General features: G+C 39.7%; 1 protein-coding gene and 1 non-coding gene across 2 annotated transcripts; both read left to right on the top strand.

Annotated features, from left to right (window-relative positions):
- The first annotated feature begins 898 nt into the window (after positions 1-898).
- LOC136200664 (cytochrome P450 714C2-like) lies at positions 899-8136 on the top strand. The gene is made up of 5 exons (XM_065991087.1): positions 899-1401; positions 2676-2902; positions 4561-4811; positions 6186-6543; positions 7618-8136. Exons 1-5 carry the CDS (start codon positions 1119-1121, stop codon positions 8041-8043), a joined length of 1545 nt encoding a protein of 514 aa, XP_065847159.1. The 5' UTR covers positions 899-1118; the 3' UTR covers positions 8044-8136.
- Positions 8137-21758: 13622 nt separating this feature from the next.
- On the top strand, positions 21759-21865 carry LOC136201742 (small nucleolar RNA R71). The gene has a single exon (XR_010674084.1). It is a non-coding gene; the product is annotated as a small nucleolar RNA R71 (small nucleolar RNA).
- The last annotated feature ends 4615 nt before the right edge of the window (positions 21866-26480 follow it).

Raw genomic sequence — 26480 nt, 5'->3', positions numbered from 1 at the left:
AATTCGTTCTTCTCTTCAATGTGTTGAAAAGATCATTCACAACTCCAAAACTTAAGTGTTTGTATGCCTCAAGGTAGATTAAAATCGGGATAAGTTACGAAAGTCTGTAATGGTCCTAATGAATAGGTTGGACAGCATGCTTGTCACATCTCAATCAAAAAAATTGTACTAAGAGTAAATTTGAGTGGGACCCACCTCTAACTCTCCAAACTATGTTAGCTTATTTAAACTAATTTAGGGGGTGTTTGTTTACATATTTTTCGTCTCATGTTTACTTTTTCACTTTAAAATGAAAAGTTTTAGCTGTTTTTTTTGAAGTTGTGCACAATGCACCCCAATATGATTCAAACTCATGACCTCTACGGTCATAGGTAAGCTCTCAACCAACAGAGTTTCACCACAATGGCAAATTTTTAGGTGTCTGATTATGAAACTCTTGTTTGCTTTTTATATCTGAAAAGTAAGGAATCTCTGTTTTTTCCAACAGCAAACAGTAATCTGTAACAACAAACAGAAAATAAACCAAACGGACTCTTATTTATCCAAGCAAAAAGTGACTTTTTACTTCCATTAGTTGAGCTACTAAAAGTAAAATTTTACTTTCTACAAAAATAAACTTTAAAAAAATTAAGATAAAATTTTTTACTCTAATTGGAAACTAATCTCTTTTCCAAACCATTCCAATGAAGGATGGATTTATTAGTCACGAGTCTTTAAGTCAAGTCAAAAGGTCTACAAGAAAAGTTGCTATTTCTGTTCTCACTTTAGAATTTTCCATTTTCATCACAAAAAACGATTAGGTAGAAATAGTATCCACAAACAAGTCCTCTCCTCTTCCTCTCTATATATATAAGCAGAGAAGAGGAGAGGAAAATCATTAACATTTCTGCACTTCGAGTCCGTTTCCGTTTCCATTTATATTACAGTTTCCTACAGAACGTGTTTGTAGACGAAAGTGTAGCTATTTTATATATTTCCTACTGATACTTATTCCGTATCAGATTTCTGTAGCAGATCAGCGTTTTTCTTACAGTGCTATAACTTTTTTAAAAATAGGTTTCCTTTTTCTGGTGTCCGTTTCAGTTTCCGTTTCTCTGAAGTTGGCTCGTATTTTAGAAATGGAGAATATCATAAAGGTTATGATTTCAATTTTAGTGATCGGATTCCTTGGATTAGTGGTCCGTCTCTATAATGAAATGGTGGCTAAACCAGCAAAGCTTCGAGCCATACTGAAGAAGCAAGGCATCAATGGACCTGCACCTTGTTTGTTTTTAGGAAATATAAAGGAAATAAAATCTCATTTCTCCCTTTCCAAGCTTCATCCGACCAAACAACCCCTTGTTTTACACAATTGTTCTTCTTACATCTTTTCTTGTTTTCAACTATGGAAAAACAAGTACGGTATGCATTCTCAACTTTTGTGCTTAATTACAGTCACGGATCCAGGATTTATATGCTAAATTGATATTTTTTGTGTTTTTACATAAAAAAAATTAAAAATCCATATACAATTTTCATAAAACTTTAGCGTTTTTTCTTAACTAGTTGGTACTCAAACCCCTCTCTGGATCCGTCTGTGATGGTAAAATTTAAAATACTAACATCACCTTTTACTCTATGTTTTGATAATAAAATATATATTCTATTTTTGTATAATTTTTTTTTTCTTTTTTCCTAAGCAATAGAAATTTCTCTATTATTAAGTAATTATTTTATTAAATTTTATATAACTATAGAACTCTATAATAGTGTAGAATTTATTCATTTAAAAAAAATATCAAAATAGTAGTAAAATTATATAAAATTGTAAAATGAATTGCGTGTTTTTATAATAAACTTTATTTGTAAAATGAATACAAGAGTGTGAGGTTGTAGAAGAAAAAATTTATGGAAAATTCATAATAATATTTAATGTTAGTTTAAAGATATTATATTGAAAAACAAAAAAAAAACAAAAATCAAAATTTAAGAGGATAAATAATAGATATTTTTTATAATTATTATAAACAAGTGTAGGAATTTTAGTGTCTACGTACCTAAACTTATTAAAACTATTTTGATTAAATTTGAAAACTAAAAGATAAGTTGGTTTTTATTTATATAACTAGGGCTAATTTTGTACTTCATATGAAAAGACAAATGAATGGATTAAAAAGTTGATTAAGATGCTTTCGAACATAGTTGATTAACATAAACCTAAAGAATATTATAATACGATGACCTACTACCGCATTAAGTAAAAATATAAAGATCTTGTAATTATTTACCATATTATTCTTCTGATCTTTCAATAACATAATCGAAAGAATAAAGTTTTGTTATATTCAATAAGTTATTAATTTTTATTTTTATTTAGTTATCTAAATCATTTTTCAGAATTTTGTATTATATGTTTTTACTTTTATAATTTATTTATTGATTAAATTAAAACATTTTAGCTATTTTACATAATAACAGCAGTACATCGAGCAATTCCATCGAACACTAATTATTAATCAACTAATTGTATTAGCAAACAGTTAGCTAGTAAAATATGGTTACGTGAAGTTTAATTTGACATAACGGTGTCATGTCAACTTTCAACTCTGCCAAATCATCAAATAAGAGCGTAGAAGATTCAAAATTGACAAATTGGGTGTTCTGATATGGATTTGTTGTAAATAATTTGATTTCAGGTCCAACCTATGTATTTTCACTGGGGAACTTGCAGGTTTTATATGTGAACCAGCCAGAAATGGTGAAAGAGATAACAAAGTGTACATGTTTGGATTTTGGGAAACCAACATATCAGCAGAAAGAAAGAGGTCCTTTGCTTGGACATGGAATTCTCACTTCTAATGGGAATCTCTGGTCTCACCAAAGGAAAATACTTGCTCCTCAACTTTATATGGATAAAGTCAAGGTACATTATCATCAATTCGTAATAATCTAGGTCCGAGCTAGGTAGGTTTTTCTCTAGAGACAAAACTCTCCTAACTAGTTTTTTAATTATAATGCATTTTCATCTCCAGCATTTAAACTTTAATGGGATAAGGTGTAAAAATACCGAGCGATTTTACCCTAACGTTTAAAATGGTGCAATTTTACCTTGAGCAATTTTACCTCTAACGTTGACAAGTTGGGTCAGTTTGAGAAATTATTCATCAAATTGTCTTCTCGGTAATGAATCTTGTCATCTATACTTTCACATGTTTATAAGTCATTAGTAACAGATCACAAACATCTGATTAAACCTGAAAATTAAAAAAAAATTGAAAAATATATTGTATTTTGTATGAGTTTGACAAAAAAATTCAAATATTTCACCGAATTTAAAATATAATATCCAATTCTATTATTAAATCACAAAAAATATGAATTTTTTAGAATCAACTTACATGTAATTGATGCCAAATATGGAACAAAATACGTGTGTTTTATAAAGGGTAAAATTGCTCCAGCTTGTAACCATTAAAAGTATTTTTGCACCTTATCCAAGCTTTAATTGATTCAGTGCCTTAACCATATGAACCACGTACATGGTGGTTAGGGTAAAATTGCTCCTCCTTGTAATTTTTGCACCTTATCCAAGCTTTAATTGATTGAGTGTCTTAACCATATGAACCACGTACATGGTGGTTAGAAATTGTTGGGCTTAGCCCAGGTAAAATTTATGAAATAAAGCCTTTTCAAGTGTCTTTATGTTTTTTCAAGTGAAAAACATCCCACATTACTTTCAAAGCACTTGGTGGAGATGTTTATAAAGAAGGTCCTCACATGCTTGGGGTGTGCCCCAAGGGGTACCCACTTTTGTGAAAGGGTGAGGACCTATCTCTTTGGTTGACCACCACACACACGCGTGCGCCGTCCGATTTCGGAAATCCTTTTTTATTTAATTATTTATGCTCTGATTTAGTCTTTGTGAACGTTGTTCACAACGTCCACTTTTCTGAACGTGTCTTCAGTCTCCTCCACCTTCCTGGTTTTCCTCTTTCTCTTTCTCCATGAAATCAGAGCTCAAACAGCTCTTTTTTCTTGTATAAATAGGTGATGAGAGACTGCCTTCATATAACAATTTTACTTTCATTCATTCTGTATTTTTTCAAAACTGAGCAAGTAAACAGAGAGTGTATACAGAACGATTTTCGTACGGTGCAATACGAAAATCGTATTTAAGAGGGCTGTTTTATCCTGGAGGCGACCGGAGTTCATACTATTTGCTAAATTCGGGCAGTTCCGCGAACGTCTTAAAGAAAGCGACATTGTCCGCGACTCTGCCCATTTAATTTTGTTCGGTCTGTTCCTATTTTCTGAGTTCGAGATTCAACAGAACTGTTATTTTGAGTTAAGTTAAACAAGGATAAAGTATAAAATGAAATACCTGTGGTTTGTAGAGTCGCTGTTTAAACATCTTTAAACAAGTGTTTATTGCAGTTTGCAGCTAAAAAATCTACGAGTCCATCTTTCGGTCAAAGATACTTGTACTTTGATTAATTTGCAAACTCAGTTTTTTATATATGGGGGTAATTTCAAAGTCGGTCTTTTTAATTTTTTCAAAACGCTCCAATAACTTAATTGCAGGGGATGGTGAAGTTAATAGCAGAATCAAGTATGAGTTTGGTAGATTCATGGAAGAGTAGGATTGAGAAAGAAGGTGGAATATCATCAGATTTTAAGATTGATGATGGACTCAGAAGCTTCTCTGGAGATGTTATTTCCAGGGCATGTTTTGGCAGCAGTTACTCAAAAGGAGAAATGATTTTCTTAAAATTAAGATCTCTCCAGGAATCTATGTCTAACAAAAGTCTCTCAACTGGAATTCCTGTCTTGAGGTACTAATTATACTTCACAAATTCCAGGAAATTAATGTGACATTCTGAATTTGCACAAAATATTACAGTTTTTATAGAGTTTTCTGGTATTTTCTAATAGGACTGGATTATCCATCCCCAATAGAAATTCGCACCAACGAGACAAAGAATCCCTTTTCCCATTGAAATTGTGAGCAGGGTTTTAAATTTTTTTCATAACATTAAAGACATATTAATTTAGCACCCATAATCTACGATAAGCTGTAGTATCAATTTCAAACTTTACCCGTTTATTTTTTCATTACCCCCATATCCATCACATTACTTTAACGGGTATATTTCATGAATCTCATACTCATCTCATTTAAATCGTGAGTATCCTTAGCCGTTAAAAATCAATACATAAAACAAATAATAATACAAATTTAACATACATCCATAAATAATTCATTTGCAAATTTAACTAATATTCCAAATTTAAAAATTCTAAATCAACAGCAGTTGAAGTCAACGGATGAAAGCTAAATATATGGAGTATTCTCATACCCGTCATGGATAAATTTTTTTGTCTCATACATATCTCACCTTTTTATGAGAACTTCTACGGTGGATCTGGTGCAATAGACCCAACCAATGAAAAAAGAAAATCATACTACCTCATTGGGAGATAATTGGTGTAAGGAAAGAAAGTGCACAATTGTCATGTTTCTATTCGCAAGGTCCAATGGACCGGAACCATATTAGAATTTCTCCTATATTTAATCTTATTAGGATCAGATAGTGCCTTACCTACAGAGAGAGTATCCATTGCCATCCCTAGGGACAAAGACCTCGCATCTTAGTCTCCATGAAGATTACTAACGGATATTCTTAAAAGAATACACTTATATGAATGTTTAGATATTTATTTTATATTTGGATAAGTTCTATTTACTTTTATATTTGATAGATTGATGTGTTACTTGTGAATTATGATTGATGCATTTTTTTATATCAAGTATTTATTTGAATAATGAGGAAATGGGAATCACACAAGAATAGAGATTTAAAAATTTCATTTGACAGATGGGGATTCCTATCTAGAAGGGGACGGAGATGGGGGAAGTAGTCTCCATCCCCGTCCCACCTCATTTGCAACCCTACTGGCGGCAAGCGGGTGGTCAAGCCTTCCCTTACCCCTAGGTCTGCCTCTATCTGGTACCATATAGATATTATTGAGCTTCATGGCTTTAAAACACATTTAGATAAGATATAGCTATTACAACATTAACGTTTTTTAAAGCCGTGAAGTCCAATACTTGAGGGTTGGGTTAAAACAGACAATATCTTATTGGACGACTGTTACAATTAAACACCGATTAATACAAGTTTGTGCTAAATTTGAACTTGTTGCAGACATGTTCCTACAAAAAGCAACAGAGAAATATGGGCATTAGAGAAAGAAATTAGGCATTTAATCCTTGGTGTAGCGAAAGAAAGACGAGAAGGAAGTATATACGACGACGATTTGCTGCAAATGGTTGTCGAAGGAGCCAAAAACAGCAGCTTCAGCCAAGAAGAAATGGAGAGATTCATAGTTGATAACTGCAAGAACATATACTTGGCTGGCTACGAGACTACCGCTGTTTCTGCTACATGGACTCTCATGCTGTTGGCTGCGAATCAGGAGTGGCAGGCTCGTGTTCGTGCTGATGTTGTCGAAATCTGTGGAGATAGAATTCCGGACTATGATATGCTTCGCAAGATGAAGCAGGTACGTAAAGTGGCCGTGTTAGAAATAAATAATCGATAAAAATATATTAAAAATTATAGATTTTTCTTAGACTAAGCATTAGTGGCAGATAATTCCGTCACGATATACGGAATAAAATAAAATAAAACAACGATGAGATTTGTATATGTTGCGACGGATGTTCTGTCGATAAATCCTTTTTTTAGGATATGTTAAATTTAATCCTAATATTTTAAGGGGAAGTGCAAATTTACTTATAACGTACAAAATTATAGAAATTAACACTTAACATTTTCAAGCAGTATCAATTTTACACCTATCTAATGGAAATTTTGACCAGACTAATTTGACGGTCACATTTGACTTTCTAAACAAGTTTGTCGATAAACTGAAGCGGTTTCGTACAATTTTTATTGGATATAACTATATTAGTAACACAGTAAGCATTTTAGACACTATGAAAAAAAAGTGATTAACTTATATGTACAAATTTAGTTGTTAGCGTTTTAACAGGTTTTTTCTAACTATGTTGGTAACACACTAAATATCTTAGACATAATTGATGTTTGGAAGATCTGATATCACAATTAAATAACAATCAAACCAGTCTTTTCAAAATTTCGGGAACGTAGTGGAAAAATTGATCTTGTTTGGAAACTATAAATAAATCGTATCATTTTATACGTGAGGGATAAATCTGTATTTCTTCAAAAACGATAGGAAATTTTTTTTTTGGGTATGATCTCTTTTTTATTTAAGTCCGGAATCGGGGGGTTCAACGAACCTTTCTGACCCCGTTGTCACGTAAATTACTATACCCCATTACCAATACCGGAGCCATAACCAAATAATAAACAGAAATTTGTTAGTATACATCTTTTTGGAACTTAGCATCCGCGATGGGTAATGTCGACGTAAATTCTGTCGTGAATTTACCGACAGAAATATATATGTCTACCGACTGAATTTCCATCACAATTCGAGTCTTTTTTTTTTCTTTTTCTCCCAAAGGCGAGAGGTTGACCGAGCCTCCGTGACCCCCTATCCCCCCATCCGTACTAATCATCTAACAAAAACACATTACATTTGGTGCAGCTTAACATGGTGATTCAGGAATCCTTACGACTATATCCACCGGTGACAGTGATATCGCGGGAGGCCTTAAACGACATGAAATTAGGGAACATCAAAGTACCGAAAGGATTGAACGTATGGACATTAGTACTTCCATTACATACAGATCCAGATATTTGGGGAGAAGATTCATACAAGTTTAATCCAGAAAGATTTGAGAATGGAATATCAAGAGCATGTAAATATCCATTCATGTATATGCCATTTGGGGTTGGACCAAGAATATGTCTTGGACAAAATTTAGCCATGGTTGAACTCAAGATTCTTATAGCTCTTATTTTAACTAATTTCTCATTTTCTATTTCACCTCATTATGTTCATTCACCTGTTCTTAGATTGGTCATTGAGCCTGAACATGGACTTGATCTTGTAATCAATAAGTTGTGATTCAAAATTTAGAAAAAAAAATAAGTTTTGATCAGCTAGAAGAGTTCTTGATTTGTTTCTTTAGACCTATATTTGAGATTCCGATATATATTTTGAAAATTAATATTATCGATTAGATTTCTACGTATTGTGAAAACTACTAATTGAATTCCTCACTCAATTGAAATAAAATTTTGGTTTTTGTTTTTATATTTTCAGTTCGTTTTTTTAGTATTTTATATTAATCGATTCGGTTTGATTACAAAAAAATTGGATAAACCGAATGAAATTAATAATAATGATCTATGTTACATGGACTCAGCAAAAAATGCTGAAGTACCGGTATCGACACGACACGACACGGATCCAGGTATGAAATCCATGTCGGATTCATGAGTGAACACTCGGATACGTCAAGCTCTGAACAACCCTCCATCCGGAAGGTCTGCCGCCCCACCGAGGAGGAAGGCTTACGCCCCGCTGCCGTCATATGTATCTTCTTCTTCCTTGAGATTGTTTCAACAAAGAAGAAGGTGATGCGGGCATCTTTCCACTAACAACAACCCCGAAGCCGAGGGATGAGGAGCTTAGTGTCAAAGCTAGTGAGGGCTATTGAGAGCCACCCAAGAAGGAAGGAAGCAGCGAAGCACGAGACCCGGGGAGAGCCAACCGTGAAAGACGAGGACAAAGGCAACCAGTAGAGCACGCGGGGCGTACCTCCTCGTACGCGGAGCATGGAAGGTCCTATGTCCGGAGGACAGTTCATGAGCTCATGCACGCGGGGCGTGCCTCCTCATACGCGGGGCGCAGACTAGGAATCTGATGCGGACATCCTAACTGGGATCGCTGATCACACGCACTCTGGCGGATCCTCAGACATCGGACCCACGGAGGTTGTACCTAGGAGGGCGGATCCCCAGGACATACGAGCGGGGCGGATCTAGGAGTACACAAGGAGGCGAATCAACATCTACCCCTGGGCGGATCTCGGTTTACTTCCTCCCGAAGTAATTCACCAACAACCCTGACAATCCGTACCTGTACCATTGTACTGATTGTCGGGGCGTATCACCTATTTTACCCTTTTATGGATAGCCTTATTGAAACCCTAGTAAGGGTAATCCTTGTTTTTTATTATCATTAAGTGGATGTATTTAAACCCCCATTTTGTAAGGATGAAACAACTTTTAATCAATCAAAAATCATTCTCTTTGAGAAACTAAGGTTTATACCTTGTTATTGGGATTCACTCCTTCTAGTTTAGCTAGAGAAGAACATCTTTGTTAGTTTACGATTAAAACCTCCATTTATCGCTTTCAATATGTATCAGTTGGTATCAGAGCCGATCGTTTCCTGACCCGAAACTTCTTTTGGCAATGGTTCAACCCCGACAACCGCAAGATTCCATGGAAACCAGTGACCGGAGGTATGAGGAGCTGAGAGAGCACCTCGCGGAGCAGATCCAAGCCAGCCATGAGCGGCAGAAGCAAACCGACCAATGGTTCCTGGAGCTAGCCACCTCCCTAAAAAACTTCAAACTAGAGGTTCTGGCTCTAATCCGACCAACCGCGGCAGGATCAACCCAGAGAAAGGAAGGAGTCCCTGAACCGCAGCTTCCACAAATGGGTCCTAGGGATCCTGAGGTAAGAAGACTCAACTTTGTCCTTGTGCATAATGCTGATAGTGATAGTGATGACTTTGAGGGTATCGGGAATGATGATACCGTTAGAACTATGAGGGATGTTGGGCATGTTGACAACCGACGTGTGGAGGTTGCTAGAGTATACCCAGGTCTAGGAAACTTTGATAGAGATGATGCCTTTAAGCTAAAAATAGACTTACCGTCTTTTGGAGGCGAACTGGATATAGAGGGATTCTTAGACTGGTTATCGGAAGTGGAACGTTTCTTTGAGTATGCTGGGATTCCTGATGAGAGGAAAGTGAGGCTGGTGGCGTATCGCCTGAAGGGTGGCGCATCAGTTTGGTGGGATCAGATGAGGGAAGAGAGAAGAAGAGGGGGCAGAGATCCGATTAGATCTTGGCTACGGATGAAGGCGATGTTGAGGGAGCGGTTCCTACCGCCGGATTATGAGCAGTATATTTACAGCTCCTACAGGGGATGCTCTCAAGGGACCCGAAGTGTCCATGAGTATACCTCCGAGTTCTTGAGGCTTTCGGCAAGGGCCAACTTGTCAGAAACTGAAAGCCAAAAGACCTCTAGGTATCTAGAAGGGTTGAGATACAACATCCAGGATCGTATTGGCACGCAGATGGTGGTTCGGGTACAAGATGCCAGGAATTTAGCCCTCAAGGCTGAATCCCAACTAATCGGGAGATCCAGGAGATCCGCCACTACTGAGTATACGCCTGGAGGAAGAGATAACATGAAGCCTTATGACAAAGGCAAGCAGGTGGCGAGTGCCAGTGGGGCCAAGGTCAACAGTGTAGGAAGGGGATCTGTCGGAGATACTATGCCGTACAAGGAAGCACTTATACCACCTAAGAGCAACAATCTGTATGCGAGGCCAGCGTCTTTTAAATATTTTCGGTGCAATGAGCCAGGCCATAGATCCAACGAATGTCCTAGGAGGAAGAGCGCCAACATGGTGGAAAGGTATGAAGATGACTATGACGAAGGGGATGAAGTATTTTGTGAACCCTTGGGAGAAGATGACGATGAGGCGGATGAAGAGAGATACGCCATTCATGTGGTACGGCGTTTGTTAGTCTCCATCCGGATAGAGGGAGATCAGAGGCACAGACTATTCAGGACCCGCTGTCTCGTGAAAGGTGGGCGATGCAATGTGATAATAGATAGTGGGAGCCAAGAGAACATTGTGAGCAGCAGCGCCGTTCAGAAATTCGGGTTGTTGGCGGAGGCGCATCCCGACCCCTATAGGGTGGGATGGATCAAAAATGTGGGTGAACTTAGGGTGACCCAGAGATGCAGGGTACCTATTGCGATTGGTGATTACAGTGATGAAGTCTGTTGTGATGTGGTCGATATGGATGCCTGCCACCTATTGTTGGGCCGACCCTGGCAGTTTGATAACGATGCCATCCACGCAGGAAGAGAGAACACTTACAGATTTGTGAAGGATGGGGTGAAGTTCGTCCTTACGCCAATGATAAGAGAGCCAAAGGCCGACAAGAAGTCTACCTTGGTAGTCTGTCCTACACACAAATCATTTGTCAGCGAATGTGAAGAGAGCCAGATGGTGTATATGGTAATGGTTAAGGCGAATCACGAATCCGCCCAAAGGGGCGAAAGGGAGATGCCAACTGAGGTGACCCGCCTACTTGGCGAATATCAAGATCTGTTCCCTGAGGAATTGCCAAGTGGGTTACCACCTTTGAGGGACATCCAACATCATATCGATCTTATGCCCGGGGCTAGTTTGCCAAGCCTTCCCCATTATCGAATGAGTCCAAAGGAAAATGACATCATGAGGCAGAAAGTGGAAGAGCTCATTGAAATGGGATACGTTAGAGAAAGTATGAGTCCATGTGTCGTCCCAGCCCTACTTACGCCCAAGAAGGATGGATCTTGGCGGATGTGTGTGGACAGCAGGGCCATTAACAAGATCACTATCAAGTATAAGTTCCCTATTCCAAGACTGGATGATATGCTAGACCAACTTGGCGGATCCCGAGTTTTCTCCAAGATTGATCTCAGGAGTGGTTATCATCAGATACGAATTCGATCTGGGGATGAGTGGAAGACGGCTTTCAAGACCAGAGATGGATTGTATGAGTGGTTAGTAATGCCCTTCGGGATGACTAACGCCCCCAATACATTTATGAGGCTGATGAATCAAGTGCTTCGCCCGGTGATTGGAAAATTTGTAGTTGTGTATTTTGATGACATCCTGATTCATAGCGAGACCTTGGTGGAACATGTGGAGCACTTGCGGACAGTATTTGACCTATTAAGGAAACACCAGCTATACGCCAACACTAAAAAATGTGATTTTATCATGGAGAGCCTGGTTTTTCTTGGGTTCGTGGTTAGTGGCGATGGGGTCCAAGTTGATGGAGAGAAGGTAAGAGCCATCCGAGAATGGCCTACTCCGAGGAATGTGGGGGACATCAAGAGTTTTCATGGGCTAGCAACCTTTTATCAGCGATTCATTAAAAACTTCAGTTCTATAGTCGCCCCATTGACGGAATGTTTGAAGAAGGGAAAAGGGGTTTGAGTGGGCGGACGCCCAAAAGGACAGCTTTGCCCTGATCAAGGAGAAGTTGAGTACAGCGCCCGTGCTGGCGTATCCCAATTTTGATAAACTGTTCGAAGTTGAGTGTGATGCCAGTGGAGTTGGGATTGGTGGAGTCTTGATGCAAGAAAAGAGGCCCATTGCATATTTCAGTGAGAAGCTCTGTGAGGCACAGCAAAAGTGGGCCACGTATGATCAAGAGTTTTATGCTGTAGTAAGGGCGTTGAAAGTGTGGGAACATTACTTGGTGGGGAAAGAATTCATCCTCTACACTGACCACCAAGCTCTCAAGTACCTGGGAAGTCAGAAGCAACTTCGAAGCTCCATGCATGCCCGGTGGTCCGCCTTCATAGATAAGTTCCCCTATAAGCTTGTCCATAAGGCTGAAAAACAGAACAAGGTGGCGGACGCCTTGAGTCGAAGGGTGTCACTAATAAAAACAGTCAACCTGGAGACCGATTGTTTTGAACACATCAGAGAAGAATACTTGGCGGATCCTGACTTTGGTAGTATCTGGGAGAAGTGTCAACACCAGCATGGGGATGGGGCGTATCACCTGATGGATGAGTATCTCATGAGGGGCAACCAACTTTGCTTACCCTGCACTTCCATCCGCGAGAAGGTTATTCGTGATCTACATGGCGGATCCCTTGGAGGACATTTTGGGCGAGACAAGACATATGAAGAAGTGAGTTCCCGTTATTTCTGGCCTAAGATGAGGAGAGATGTTGCCTACTTAGTAGAACGATGCTATATTTGCCAGACCGCCAAGGGACGCACTACCAATACTGGCTTGCAGCTACCTTTGCCTGTGCCAGAGACCATATGGGAGGATCTGTCTATGGACTTTGTCCTAGGGTTGCCCAGAACTCAGAGAGGCATGGATTCCATCTTTGTTGTGGTTGATCGGTTTTCAAAGATGGCCCACTTCATACCTTGTCGTAAAACTAATGATGCCTCAGCGACTGCTAAGCTATTCTTCAAAGAGATTGTCAGGCTACATGGCGTACCTAAGAGCATTGTCTCGGATTATGATACGCAGTTCCTCAGTCACTTCTGGCGAACGTTGTGGGCTCTGTTTGATACGTCTCTGAAGTTTAGTACCACCGCCCACCCTCAAACAGACGGACAGACCGAGGTGGTCAATAGAACTTTGGGAAACTTACTGCGCAGCAAATGTAAGGATAAGCCCAGGATGTGGGATGTGGTTTTAGCCCAAGCTGAGTTCGCCTACAACGGCTCTGTTTATTCGGGAACCGGGAGATCCCCATTTGAGATAGTATACACAAAGACCCCAAATCATGTCCTTGATATAGCCCATCTTCCTAAAGGAAACGTGACTGCCAACCAGCTGGCTAAGGATTATGTACAGATGCACCAAGAGGTGAGAGAGACTCTTGAGGAGAGAAATCAGAAATTAAAGGCTAAGGCGGATGAGCACCGTAGGGACCTGCAGTTTGAAGTTGGGGATGAGGTTATGGTATATTTGGGCAAAGAGAGACTCGCCAATGCCACAAGCAGCAAGCTTCGGCCTAGGAAATACGGGCCATATAAGATCACCAAGAAGATCAATGACAATGCCTATCATATAGCATTGCCGAATTGGCTTGGTAAAATCTCACCGGCGTTCAACATCCGTGACCTTAGCCCGTGGAAGTCGGATGGCCCTTTGGAGTTCAACACAGACAAATCAGTGCTGAATTCTTTTAAAGAAGGAGAGAATGATGCGGACATCCTAACTGGGATCGCTGATCACACGCACTCTGGCGGATCCTCAGACATCGGACCCACGGAGGTTGTACCTAGGAGGGCGGATCCCCAAGACATACGAGCGGGGCGGATCTAGGAGTACACAAGGAGGCAAATCAACATCTACCCCTGGGCGGATCTCGGTTTACTTCTGATGCTCGTAAAATATATAGCGGTTAACAGGACAAGTGTATCCTATCGCAGCAAGTAATACAGTGCTAAGCACAGGATCGAACCACAAGGACTATTTATCCCAACTAGTCGGCCCAAGGTAGGAACATAATTGTTCGGAAGGGTAAATATGTGGTAGAGTGATTAAAGAGGCTAATTTCTAAAATAAAAGATAAAAACGTTTGACAGGGAAGAATTCGAATCAATTGATGACACAATCTAAGATGGGGATATCCTTAATTGGATCCCATGTATGATTTACTGGGATTTAGTTTCATATCATAATGATAATTGACGGTAACCACCTAATTAACCACGTGGAGATTGTCAGTCTCTTGTAGTCTATTCGCATGCATTTGGTTGACGGCTTGATTAGGCATATAACCTAGGGCATGCAAAGCATTAGGGTCTGTGGTGATTAAGGCTAAAGCCGTAGCCCAGCCACTAGCCCGCACTCCTAGTGGTCTCTAGCGAGGTCAGATTATGCTAATTCGGATTAGGTAATTCCTTGGTCAGGTATCTACCTATCTGCAATCCTAAATTTGTCAGACTCAAGGCATTAGGTTCTGCTATGTCAGGCTAGTTGATCATCATCGAATCTCATTCTAGCAATCATCCTATCTCTGACAAATCTAGACATTAAGCTCACATAATCTAATCAATTGGAAACAATCCAGTAAACTAAATCCCTAATCATACATGGTTACGCAATCAATTCATCCCCATCCCAGATTGGATGGGGATTAGTTCATAGTTAAATTAAACAAGCAACTATAACACGCATTATAAGCCTGAATCATCATTAATTCAAATAAGCAAAAAGCAAGAGACAGAGTGAGGAATTAGGAATATAAAACCCGATTTCGTCTGATTCTGATTACAAATCGGGAGAGCCACTATCCTATATCAATCTTCCCCCAAGCTAAGAGCTGTTACAATGGAAGTAAAAAAATAAAATCGAATACAAGGAAAGAGAGAGAGAGAAGAACAAAAAAGGAAAAAGGAAGAACCCTAACAAAGATGACATCCTTTTCTATTTATAGTGCAGGCTTAGTTAGGGGTAGTTTGGGCAATTTGCAGGTTGAAATTCGCGCCTAAGGAGTGAGGAAACGCTCGGAAATTGCTTCCAGCGTTTCATCTCGTCGAGACAAGAAGTATCTCGACGAGAGAAGAGGGTGTCTCGACGAGACACCACGCGATAGTTCCTTTTTGGGAACCATCAGCCCGCCTCGTCTCGTCGAGACGGGCAGTGTCTCGATGAGACGAGGGCCTGTCTCGACGAGACATGCACTGTCTCGGCGAGACAGGCACTAAATTGGGGCTGAGTCCGGGTTTTTTTCCTTTGTTTTGGTCCCTGGACTTCCGAAATATGCTCCGACGGTCCCTGAATTGTCCGGAGGTGCTCCACAAGGCACGGATCTAGTTCAAAAATGCTCAAACAGTCCCAAAACACCTGAAAATACAGAAAATGCCATAAATAATGGAAATTACTGATTTTGACTGAAAGATAGCAAAATGATACTGAAATTGAATGGAAATAAAGCAAAAACGAACTAAAACAATCCTAAAAACCCTATATAAATGGGAGCTATCAACCTCCCCACACTTGAATCTTGCTTGTCCGCAAGCAAGAAAGAATCAAAGGCAATGAAAACTCAACAAATAGCTCCCGTACACAGACAAAGATCCACTGCACTTTTATCATCTATACAGTCTCAGACTACTCAAGTTACAATTAAAAACAAAGTGAACCTCAGATAAATCTTCAAAACTGATTAATTAGTTTTATCAACCAACACTTTGCGAAAACGAAAAGGCGAGGACTATAATTGCTAGCTCACAGGTGGTCGCTCTTGCACTCAAGTGTTTGGGTGAAATATGAATTTGGCAAATGCTCTACAGTCTACTGCACAAAATGGTCACGTTGGAATTGCATCATCCATCCAGTCGAAATTACGCATCACAATCAAACAAGATTATAGGTCTTCAAAGGGTTGTAACATAGGCTAAGGTTTGGGGGTAGGAAAAAGGGAATTTAGGCAAAAAGTTAACGACTCAACTAGCTGGAATATTCTTGCAAAAATTGGCACTTTTCCCACTATATGCGAGATAGAAGCTCAAGGTTGATTCATTTCAGTTTGGGAAGTAATTAAAGAATGCCTTTTATCATTTCCTCTGTAATTTATTCGGTTCAAATTTTGAACCATATATATTTCTTTTCTTTTCTTTGGAGATAGAGGGGACAAAGGGTCAATTTGAATTGGTTACTTCTTCTATTTAGAATTACAACCTTTCAATGGTAGCTAATGGGAATTTGAAGGATGTGTGCCTAAGGATTTTCTAACCTAAATTGAGTCAATTAACTTGGGTGAGAAAGGGTATTTAGAAAGGCTAAGGGCTTGTAACAAGGTTGATCAAAGAAAATGGGTAAATAAGGCTCAAAGGGGCTTATCTAGTGGAATTCGTAAGGGATTTTGGCTTATCAAAGAATAGGCTAAGTTCACAAAGGGCTAAACCTAGGTTGCCTAATCATTTCAAGTTCGATTATAACACAATATTCAACCAGTATTGGATGCAATTCCTATGAGCATAATGACAATAACTGTAATCCCACACCTAAGAGATCAATTTTTCCTAAAAATGAGTCTAAAATATTGACCTTTAGGCTCTAGCTCACAATTTAGGGGATATTTGCAACAATCCTAGCCTCACCTAACGAAACGTTCCATGTCAATCTTAGTTAAATAACACTCTTTGGAGACTCAAATGTTGTTCACAAGTTTTTGCATGCATCGGTTTCAACTGAGCTTTCAGACTTTCAAAGCACAATTTCAACTGTAATGTCATGATTGCTAGATGCATCAAAAATCAACTGCCTAAGATTCTTTTTATTTCTAACTACTGAAAGCGAAATATTGAAAGCAAAAGCTAAACATGCCACAAAACACAAATACAAATAGTGGCATAAAACATGCAATTGGTACATGTACAAAATGTCATATCCTATTGCCTCCTCCCCCATACTAAATCATGCATTTAATTCCAAAAGATGCATATTTATGAAAATGAACAGTAAGTGAAAGAAAAGAGATATGATAGGAAAAACTCCCTCAGGGGGCCTCTATGTAAAGCAGTGTTTCCACTACGCCCAAGTTATCTTCATAAATTTTCAAACGCTGCCCGTTGACCTTGAAAGGGGCATTGTAGCCGTCTGTGATCTCGACTGCTCCGAAGGAGAATAACTGGGTGACCTCAAACGGTCCATACCACCTCGACTTCAGCTTACCAGGGAATAATCGCTGCCTGGAGTTGTACAGTAAAACCTTATCCCCTACCTCAAAGTGGCGTTTGATTATTCTCTTGTCATGCCATCTTTTCGTCCTCTCCTTGTAGATCCGTGAATTCTCATAAGCACTGAGCCTGAACTCTTCCAGGGCATCAAGCTGCAATAACCGTTTCTCACCTGCAACTCGTGTATCAAAGTTTAGAAAACGGGTAGCCCAGTAGGCTTTATGTTCGAGTTCTACAGGGAGATGACATGCCTTACCGTAAACTAGCCTGAATGGGGACATGCCAATTGGTATTTTGAACGCTGTCCTATATGCCCACAAGGCATCATCTAATTTGAGTGACCAATTATGCCTAGAGGAATTTACTGTTTTTTCAAGAATGGTTTTGATCTCTCTATTTGACACTTCAACTTGACCACTGGTCTGGGGATGATACGGGGTAGCCACTTTATGAGTGACCCCGTATTTATACAGGACCTGTTTAAAAGCTTGGTTACAAAAATGAGACCCGCCGTCGCTAATAATGGTGCGGGGGGTGCCAAACCGTGTGAAGATATTCTTTTGCAAGAATCGGATGACAGCCCGCGCATCATTATTAGGCAGGGCTACAGCCTCCACCCATTTAGAAACGTAGTCCACGGCTACAAGGATGTACTCGTTATTGAACGACTTCGGGAAAGGTCCCATAAAGTCTATCCCCCAAACATCAAAGATTTCACAGACTAAAATTGGTTTCATAGGCATGGCATGTCTCTGTGAAACGTTACCAGTTCGTTGACACTTATCACAGTTTTTAACAAAATTAAAAGCGTCATGAAAGATTGTGGGCCAATAGAACCCACTCTGGAGTACCTTAGCTGCAGTTCTGTTCGCGCCATGGTGGCCACCTACCTCTTTAGAATGACAGAATGCAAGGACGGAAGCTACCTCCTCCTCAGGAATGCACCGACGGATGATGTTGTCGCCACAAACCTTGAATAGGTAGGGATCATCCCAGAGGTACTGCTTTGCGTCGTGCAGGAACTTCCTCCTCTGCTGGTAAGAGAGGTCTGGAGGGATCAGCTTTCCTACAAGGAAATTAGCAAAATTGGCAAACCAAGGGACATGTCTAATTGACAGTAAGTGCTCGTCGGGAAATGACTCCTAGATGTCTGCATCGGTGTCTGTATCCACCTCCTCTTCTTCCAATCTAGAAAGATGATCAGCAACCACATTTTCAACTCCCTTCTTATCTCGTATCTCCAGATCAAACTCCTGCAGTAATAGAATCCACCTAAGGAGTCTAGGTTTGGCATCCTGTTTTGAAAACAAATACCTCAATGCAGCATGGTCAGTGTAAACAATAACTTTTGAAAGCACCAAATATGAACGAAACTTGTCAAGTGCAAAAATCACAGCTAATAACTCTTTTTCTGTGGTGGTATAATTTAATTGAGCGTCATTCAGAGTTTTACTAGCATATGAAATCGGTCGGCAAATTTTATCCACTTTCTGACCTAAGCATGCACCTACAGCTGTGTCACTGGCATCACACATTAGCTCGAATGGTAAATCCCAGTTGGGACTAACCATTATGGGAGCTTTAATCAATTTGTCTTTTAAAGTGTTAAAAGATTCAAGACATTCAGGTGTGAAAACAAAATTGGCATCCTTCAGCAACAATTGGGTCATAGGCCTGGCAATTTTAGAAAAATCCTTAATAAAGCGCCTATAAAAACCAGCGTGGCCTAAAAAACTCCTAACTGCTTTGACATTGGAAGGGGGAGGTAGTTTTTCAATGACCTCAACTTTAGCAGGGTCTACCTCAATCCCTTTTCGTGATACCTTATGCCCTAAAACTATACACTCAGTGACCATAAACTGACACTTTTCCCAGTTTAGGACTAGGTCAGTTTCCTCACATCTTTGCAGCATTAATCCCAAGTTATGCAAACAGCTATCAAAAGTGGTACCAAAAACAGAAAAATCATCCATAAAGACCTCCATGAATTTTTCTATCATATCAGAAAATATAGCTGTCATACACCTCTGAAACGTAGCAGGTGCATTGCATAACCCGAAGGGCATCCGTCTATATGCAAATGCCCCAAAAGGGCAAGTGAAAGTGGTCTTTTCCTGATCGTCAGGATCCACTGATATTTGCATGTAGCCCGAATACCCATCCACACAACAGAAGAAAAACTTACCTGCCATGCGTTCAAGCATTTGATCAATGAAAGGAAGAGGGAAATGATCCTTCCTGGTGGCGTCGTTCAATTTCCTGTAGTCCATGCACATTCGCCACCCGGTGGTTTTCCGCACCGGGATTAGTTCATTTTTCTCATTCAATGTCACTGTTGTGCCCCCCTTCTTCAGCACCATATGCACGGGACTCACCCACTGGCTGTTAGAGATTGGATAGATCATCCCTGCATCAAGCAACTTAATTACCTCAGCCTTCACTACTTCCTTCATTTTTGGGTTGAGTCTTCTCTGTGGTTGAGCAGTCGGCTTCACCTTATCCTCCATATAGAGCCGGTGTTCACAAAGAGACGGGCTGATTCCCTTGATGTCCGACATTTGCCATCCAAACGCTCCCTTGTGCTTCCTCAGCACCTCCACCAAGCGATCTTCCTCAGGACCTATAAGTTCAGCCGAAATAATCACAGGTAAGTGTAAAGGAGGTTCCAAGAACACGTATTTTAAATGGGCAGGTAAGGGTTTGAGGTCGAGGGTCGGCGGTTCTTCAATCGAGGTCTTAGGCCTTGTCTTTGTTTCTCTGTCCAGGAGTTCGTCGTGTTGGGCCCAATGACAACCCTCTTTACCTTCCACCTCGGTCTCCAAATCCAATGGCTCCTCATCTAGTTCAATACTCAGGTTCCGTTCTTCAGTTTCCTGGAAAACATTCTCAACCAAAGAGTCAGTTACGCTCAGAAAATTACAACATTCATCATCAACAGGAAATTTCATAGATTTTAGAATGTTGAATTCCACTTCCTCATTTTGAAGCCTGAGAATCAGTTTGCCTCCCTCAACATCAATCAGTGTTCGTCCAGTGGCGAGAAAAGGCCTCCCTAACAAGATCGGGACTTGATCATCTTCTTCAATGTCCATGATCACGAAGTCGGCTGGGAAGATGAACTGATCTACCTTGACCAAAAGGTCTTCTACCACTCCAACCGGACTCCTTATAGACATGTCAGCCAACTGAATTGTGACTGACGTGGGCTTTGGGTCTCCCATTCCTAATTTCCTGTAAACAGACAACGGCATAAGATTTATGCTTACACCAAGATCACATAAAGCACGTTTAAAATAAACCTTGCCTATTGTACAGGGAATGCTAAAACTACCAGGATCTTTAGATTTTTTAGGTAACGGATTTGTTAGCATGGCAGAACATTCCTGGCTTAGCATTACAGTCTCATGATCTCCTAGTTTTCTCTTTTTAGAGATCAGCTCTTTTAAAAAATTTCCATACACAGGCATATTCTCAAGAAGTTCAAGAAACGGGAGGTTAATCTCGATTTTCTTAAACACATTTAACATTTTGGAATAATCCTTGTCTAACTTAGCTCTCCTAGAAGTAGGATAAGGCAAGGTAACCTATGTTGGTGGTACATCAGTTTCAGTAATCGGAGTTGGATCAGAAACACTTACCTGTGGAGCAGACGGGGTAGAGATATTACCAGGAATGGGGTCAGCCTTGTCTTGCTGAGGCATAAAGGCTGGTGCGCTTACCTGTGTTTCGCTCCTAAGCGTGATTGCTCGTGCTTCCTCTTCTACCAATTTACTGACCTGTGTTTGAAGCCTTCGGCAGAAAGCTTCATTGTGTGCCAATCTTCCTTCTATGGCACTCAGGCTCTCTCTCAGGACATCTATACTTCTTTCCCATTCAGTCTCAGAACCTGATCCTCGATGTCTGTCCTGCTGCCAATGCGTGCCATTTGACCCATATTGTTTTAGATAATGGATCTGTTCAAGTACAATCGGGCACTCCACGTTCTTGTGCCCTCCGCTGCACACCTCACAGCTTGCTACTGGTTCTGATGATTTCAGGTGAGTTTCCAGTAGATCTGCTTTTTCTGTAAGTGCTGCTATCTGATGATTTGATTCCGAAAATATTCTAGGGAACACTTTGGCTGTTGTGCCTCTTCTTGGAGCCGGCTTCTCAACTTCCCAACATGCGCTTCGTTCAGCTAATTCTTTCATCAGATTGTATGCTTGAACTGCAGTCTTATTGAATAGATTTCCTCCCGCTGCTGCATCTAGAAAGGCACGGCTGATAGGAGATATTCCTGAGTAGAACATGTCAACAAGCTGGTACCGCTGGTAACCATGGTGGGGGCACCGTCTTAACAACTTCTGGAACCTCTCCCAGGCTAGATGCAAGTTCTCACTGTCGGACTGTCTAAACGAGGTGATGTCGCTTCTGAATTGTGCAGTCTTTGACGGAGGGAAGTACTTTGCTAGAAACGCTGATACTGTAGTGTCCCAGTCAGTGAGAGACCCTGGCTCAATGGATTGTAGCCATTCTGCAGCTTCTTCTTTCAAAGAAAATCTAAACAGCTTCTAGAAGATCTGTTCAGATGCGACGTCTTCACACTTGAAAGTGCTGCAGTATTCCATGAATTTGTCGAGATGTGAGTTAGGATCTTCGTAGTAATCCCCACCGAACTGTCCCGAGTTCTGGATCATCTGAATCATTGTTGGTCTGATTTCAAATGACATTGCTGTTATTGTCGGATCGAGAATGCCAGAGGTGCTTATAGGCCGCTTTGCCCTCAACAGCTCTATGACCGACGGATCTTCGGCCATTGTGTCACCTTTTTACGTCCTGTAAGAACAATATCAGCTTAAGAATCAAAATGCAATGATTAGTAATTCCCAGAACCTCGGTTCTTGGAATTCCAAACAATTATATAAACCTATCACCAAAAGTAAACTAGTTATAAACAAAAATAGTCCCCGGCAACGGCGCCAAAAACTTGATGCTCATAAAATATATAGCGGTTAACAGGACAAGTGTATCCTATCGCAGCAAGTAATACAGTGCTAAGCACAGGATCGAACCACAAGGACTATTTATCCCAACTAGTCGGCCCAAGGTAGGAACATAATTGTTCGGAAGGGTAAATATGTGGTAGAGTGATTAAAGAGGCTAATTTCTAAAATAAAAGATAAAAACGTTTGACAGGGAAGAATTCGAATCAATTGATGACACAATCTAAGATGAGGATTCCCTTAATTGGATCCCATGTATGATTTACTGGGATTTAGTTTCATATCATAATGATAATTGACGGTAACCACCTAATTAACCACGTGGAGATTGTCAGTCTCCTGTAGTCTATTCGCATGCATTTGGTTGACGGCTTGATTAGGCATATAACCTAGGGCATGCAAAGCATTAGGGTCTGTGGTGATTAAGGCTAAAGCCATAGCCCAGCCACTAGCCCGCACTCCTAGTGGTCTCTAGCGAGGTCAGATTATGCTAATTCGGATTAGGTAATTCCTTGGTCAGGTATCTACCTATCTGCAATCCTAAATTTGTCAGAATCAAGGCATTAGGTTCTGCTATGTCAGGCTAGTTGATCATCATCGAATCTCATTCTAGCAATCATCCTATTTCTGACAAATCTAGACATTAAGCTCACATAATCTAATCAATTGGAAACAATCCAGTAAACTAAATCCCTAATCATACATGGTTAGGCAATCAATTCATCCCCATCCCAGATTGGATGGGGATTAGTTCATAGTTAAATTAAACAAGCAACTATAACACGCATTATAAGCCTGAATCATCATTAATTCAAATAAGCAAAAAGCAAGAGACAGAGTGAGGAATTAGGAATATAAAACCCGATTTCGTCTGATTCTGATTACAAATCGGGAGAGCCACTATCCTATATCAATCTTCCCCCAAGCTAAGAGCTGTTACAATGGAAGTAAAACAATAAAATCGAATACAAGGAAAGAGAGAGAGAGAAGAACAAAAAAGGAAAAAGGAAGAACCCTAACAAAGATGACATCCTTTTCTATTTATAGTGCAGGCTTAGTTAGGGGTAGTTTGGGCAATTTGCAGGTTGAAATTCGCACCTAAGGAGTGAGGAAATGCTGGGAAATTGCTTCCAGCATTTCGTCTCGTCGAGACAAGAAGTATCTCGACGAGACAAGAGGGTGTCTCGACGAGACACTAGGCGTCTCGTCAAGCACCACGCGATAGTTCCTTTTTGGGAACCATCGGCCCGCCTCGTCTCGTCGAGACGGGCAGTGTCTCGACGAGATGAGGGCCTGTCTCGACGAGACATGCACTGTCTCGGCGAGACAGGCACTAAATTGGGGCTGAGTTCGGGTTTTTTTCCTTTGTTTTGGTCCCTGGACTTCCGAAATATGCTCCGACGGTCCCTGAATTGTCCGGAGGTGCTCCACAAGGCACGGATCTGGTTTGAAAATGCTCAAACAGTCCCAAAACACCTGAAAATACAGAAAATTCCATAAATAATGGAAATTACTGATTTTGACTGAAAGATAGCAAAATGATACTGAAATTGAATGGAAATAAAGCAAAAACGAACTAAAACAATCCTAAAAACCCTATATAAATGGGAGCTATCAACTTCCTCCCGAAGTAATTCACCAACAACCCTGACAATCCGTACATGTACCATTGTACTGATTGTCGGGGCGTATCACCTATTTTACCCTTTTATGGATAGCCTTATTGAAACCCTAGTAGGGGTAATCCTTGTCTTTTATTATCATTAAGGGGATGTATTTAAACCCCCATTTTGTAAGGATGAAATAACTTTTAATCAATCAAAAATCATTCTCTTTGAGAAACTAAGGTTTATACCTTGTTATTGGGATTCACTCCTTCTAGTTTAGCTAGAGAAGAACATCTTTGTTGGTTTACGATTAAAACCTTCATTTATCGCTTTCAATCTGTATCAGAATCCGGGACGAGTTCTACCCAGGAGGTCAACTACGCGGGGCGTAATACCAGAGACGCCACGCGTGAACCTCATCAACGAGACGCCCAAGTTCAGGAGGTCAATTACGGGGGCGTAGTAAGATTCACGCGGGGCGTGTCCCGCCTGGAGGATGCTTCTTCACCAAGTTCTTGTGTTGGGGACCATTTCTTGTCTCTCTTTATTTACACCTTTGCCACCCCTTAATTACAACTCTACCACTCACTAGTACAGAAATGCTCACTTGTGTCGCACCTCTTGTATCGCGCTTGAAGATAAAGCGACACAACAAAGTAACTAGTGTCGCGCGTTCTATAAACACGACACAACTAAGAATTATGTGTCATCACTTGTGTCATGCTTTAAGAGCGTGCTTCATAAACGAGTTACTTCTTGTATCGTCTGTTTTACAGTGTGACACAAAAGCAAGTTTGTGACGCGCCTTTACCAAAGCGACACAAGAAGTGTGTTATTTTTGTGACACGCTTTTAAAAAAGCAACACAATGAGAGTGTTATCTTTGTGTCACTCCTTTTTAGAAGTGCGACACAACTAATACGAACTACTATTTGAATATAATTAGTTTTTCTTTATATTTCTTAAAATACAAAAGAATTTAAAAAAAAAATGAAAATCAAATAGCATGTACATATATATAAACTTAAAAACTTATCCCATATAAATTAATTAAAAATAAAAATAATTTAATTAATTATAATAATATATTTAAAAATAATGCTATAACTATTATTAATTAGTATAAAACTATTAATTAATAATTGATATAATTAATATGGGTAATTAATTTATTAATCCCTATATTTTGACAAAACACACTGTTTAGTCCATGTATTTTCAAAAACACATGGTAAGGTCCCTAACCTTTTTCTCAGTGAACTGTTTAGTCCTTCCGTCTGTTTGTTAGATTTTTTACCGTTTATGACTTCAGAAATGACTAAATTTACCCTTTACTATTTACCTTCAAACTTCAGAAGAGGAAATCCAATTTAGAAGAAGAAGCTATTTGTATGGAGAACAAGAAAAAGAACAGACCCAATGCTTACGAATTTGAACGATTAAGAAGAAAATCAAGAAAAAGAACACTCAAAGTTGATTTCTGATGCATTAGAGTTTAAAGGAAAGGAAAATAAAGGGAAAGAAGAACGCAAATCCAAATTGACTAACAGAATCTTCATGAGAGTTTAACGGCAGGGACTTAACAGTTCACCAAGAAAAATGTTAGGGACTAATAAGTTCACCGAGAAAAACGTTATGGACTTTACCGTATGTTTTTTAAAATACAGGGACTAAACAGTGTGTTTTGTCAAAATATAGAGACTAATAAATTAATTAGTCTATTAATATTAATCATAATTTTCTAAATATAAAAAAATAAATTTAAAAAAAAATATTGATAGATTAACAAATTGTTAAAGATTTATACCATTTATTAAAATGATTTGAAATTAAAAAAACAATGTAAACTACGAAGATGGATAAATAATTGGGGATTTCAGTTCTTTTATCCAACAGATTTTCATCCTCGTTTACCCTACTTGAACCCTAAAAATCAGATCCAAAAAATCACGATTTCTCTGTTTCTTCTTCCCCATCGACTGCCGCCACCTCCTTTCTTCCCTATACGGCCAGCCGCCTAACATTTCTTCTGCCATGGCAAGGCTTGTGCCACCTCAAAGCCTCCGATCGGACAACTTCAACGCCTCCTACTGCTTCTGCTTCCTCCTCAATCCTAAACTCTATTGTATCTCTCCATCCAGATACGATGGAGAAGCTCCAACTCTTTCGGGGTGACACGATCCTGATTAAGGTTTGAATTGCTTTCACTTGCGAGTTTGAATTATTTTTCTGAGTGGTTATTGTGGGTTATTGTTGCAGCCTAAAGAGGAAGGCTAGAGCTGAGAGGTCTTTGTTCACATACTTTTAGAACTTGAATTGCTGCAACCTTGCCAATCGATGTTCACTTGCTAATCTTTTTTTTTACTTCCTAATGCCAAGAAAAAAGCTCGAGTTCAAATATTTGCACCTAGTTCTAAAACAGATGTAGTTGAAGAAAGCAAAAAG

This window comes from Euphorbia lathyris, chromosome 7, assembly GCF_963576675.1.
Source record: "Euphorbia lathyris chromosome 7, ddEupLath1.1, whole genome shotgun sequence".
Lineage (NCBI taxonomy): Eukaryota > Viridiplantae > Streptophyta > Magnoliopsida > Malpighiales > Euphorbiaceae > Euphorbia > Euphorbia lathyris.
The sequence above is the reverse complement of the archived record's forward strand: the minus strand, read 5'-3'. Positions and strand labels throughout refer to the sequence as shown.

Bases quoted from the DNA above. Each gene is read 5' to 3' on its own strand.
- LOC136200664 (XM_065991087.1), top strand. From the start codon at position 1,119: ATGGAGAATATCATAAAGGTTATGATTTCAATTTTAGTGATCGGATTC. The intron at 1,402-2,675 runs GTATGCATTCTC...ATTTGATTTCAG, and splicing joins ACTATGGAAAAACAAGTACG to GTCCAACCTATGTATTTTCA. The intron at 2,903-4,560 runs GTACATTATCAT...ACTTAATTGCAG, and splicing joins TTTATATGGATAAAGTCAAG to GGGATGGTGAAGTTAATAGC.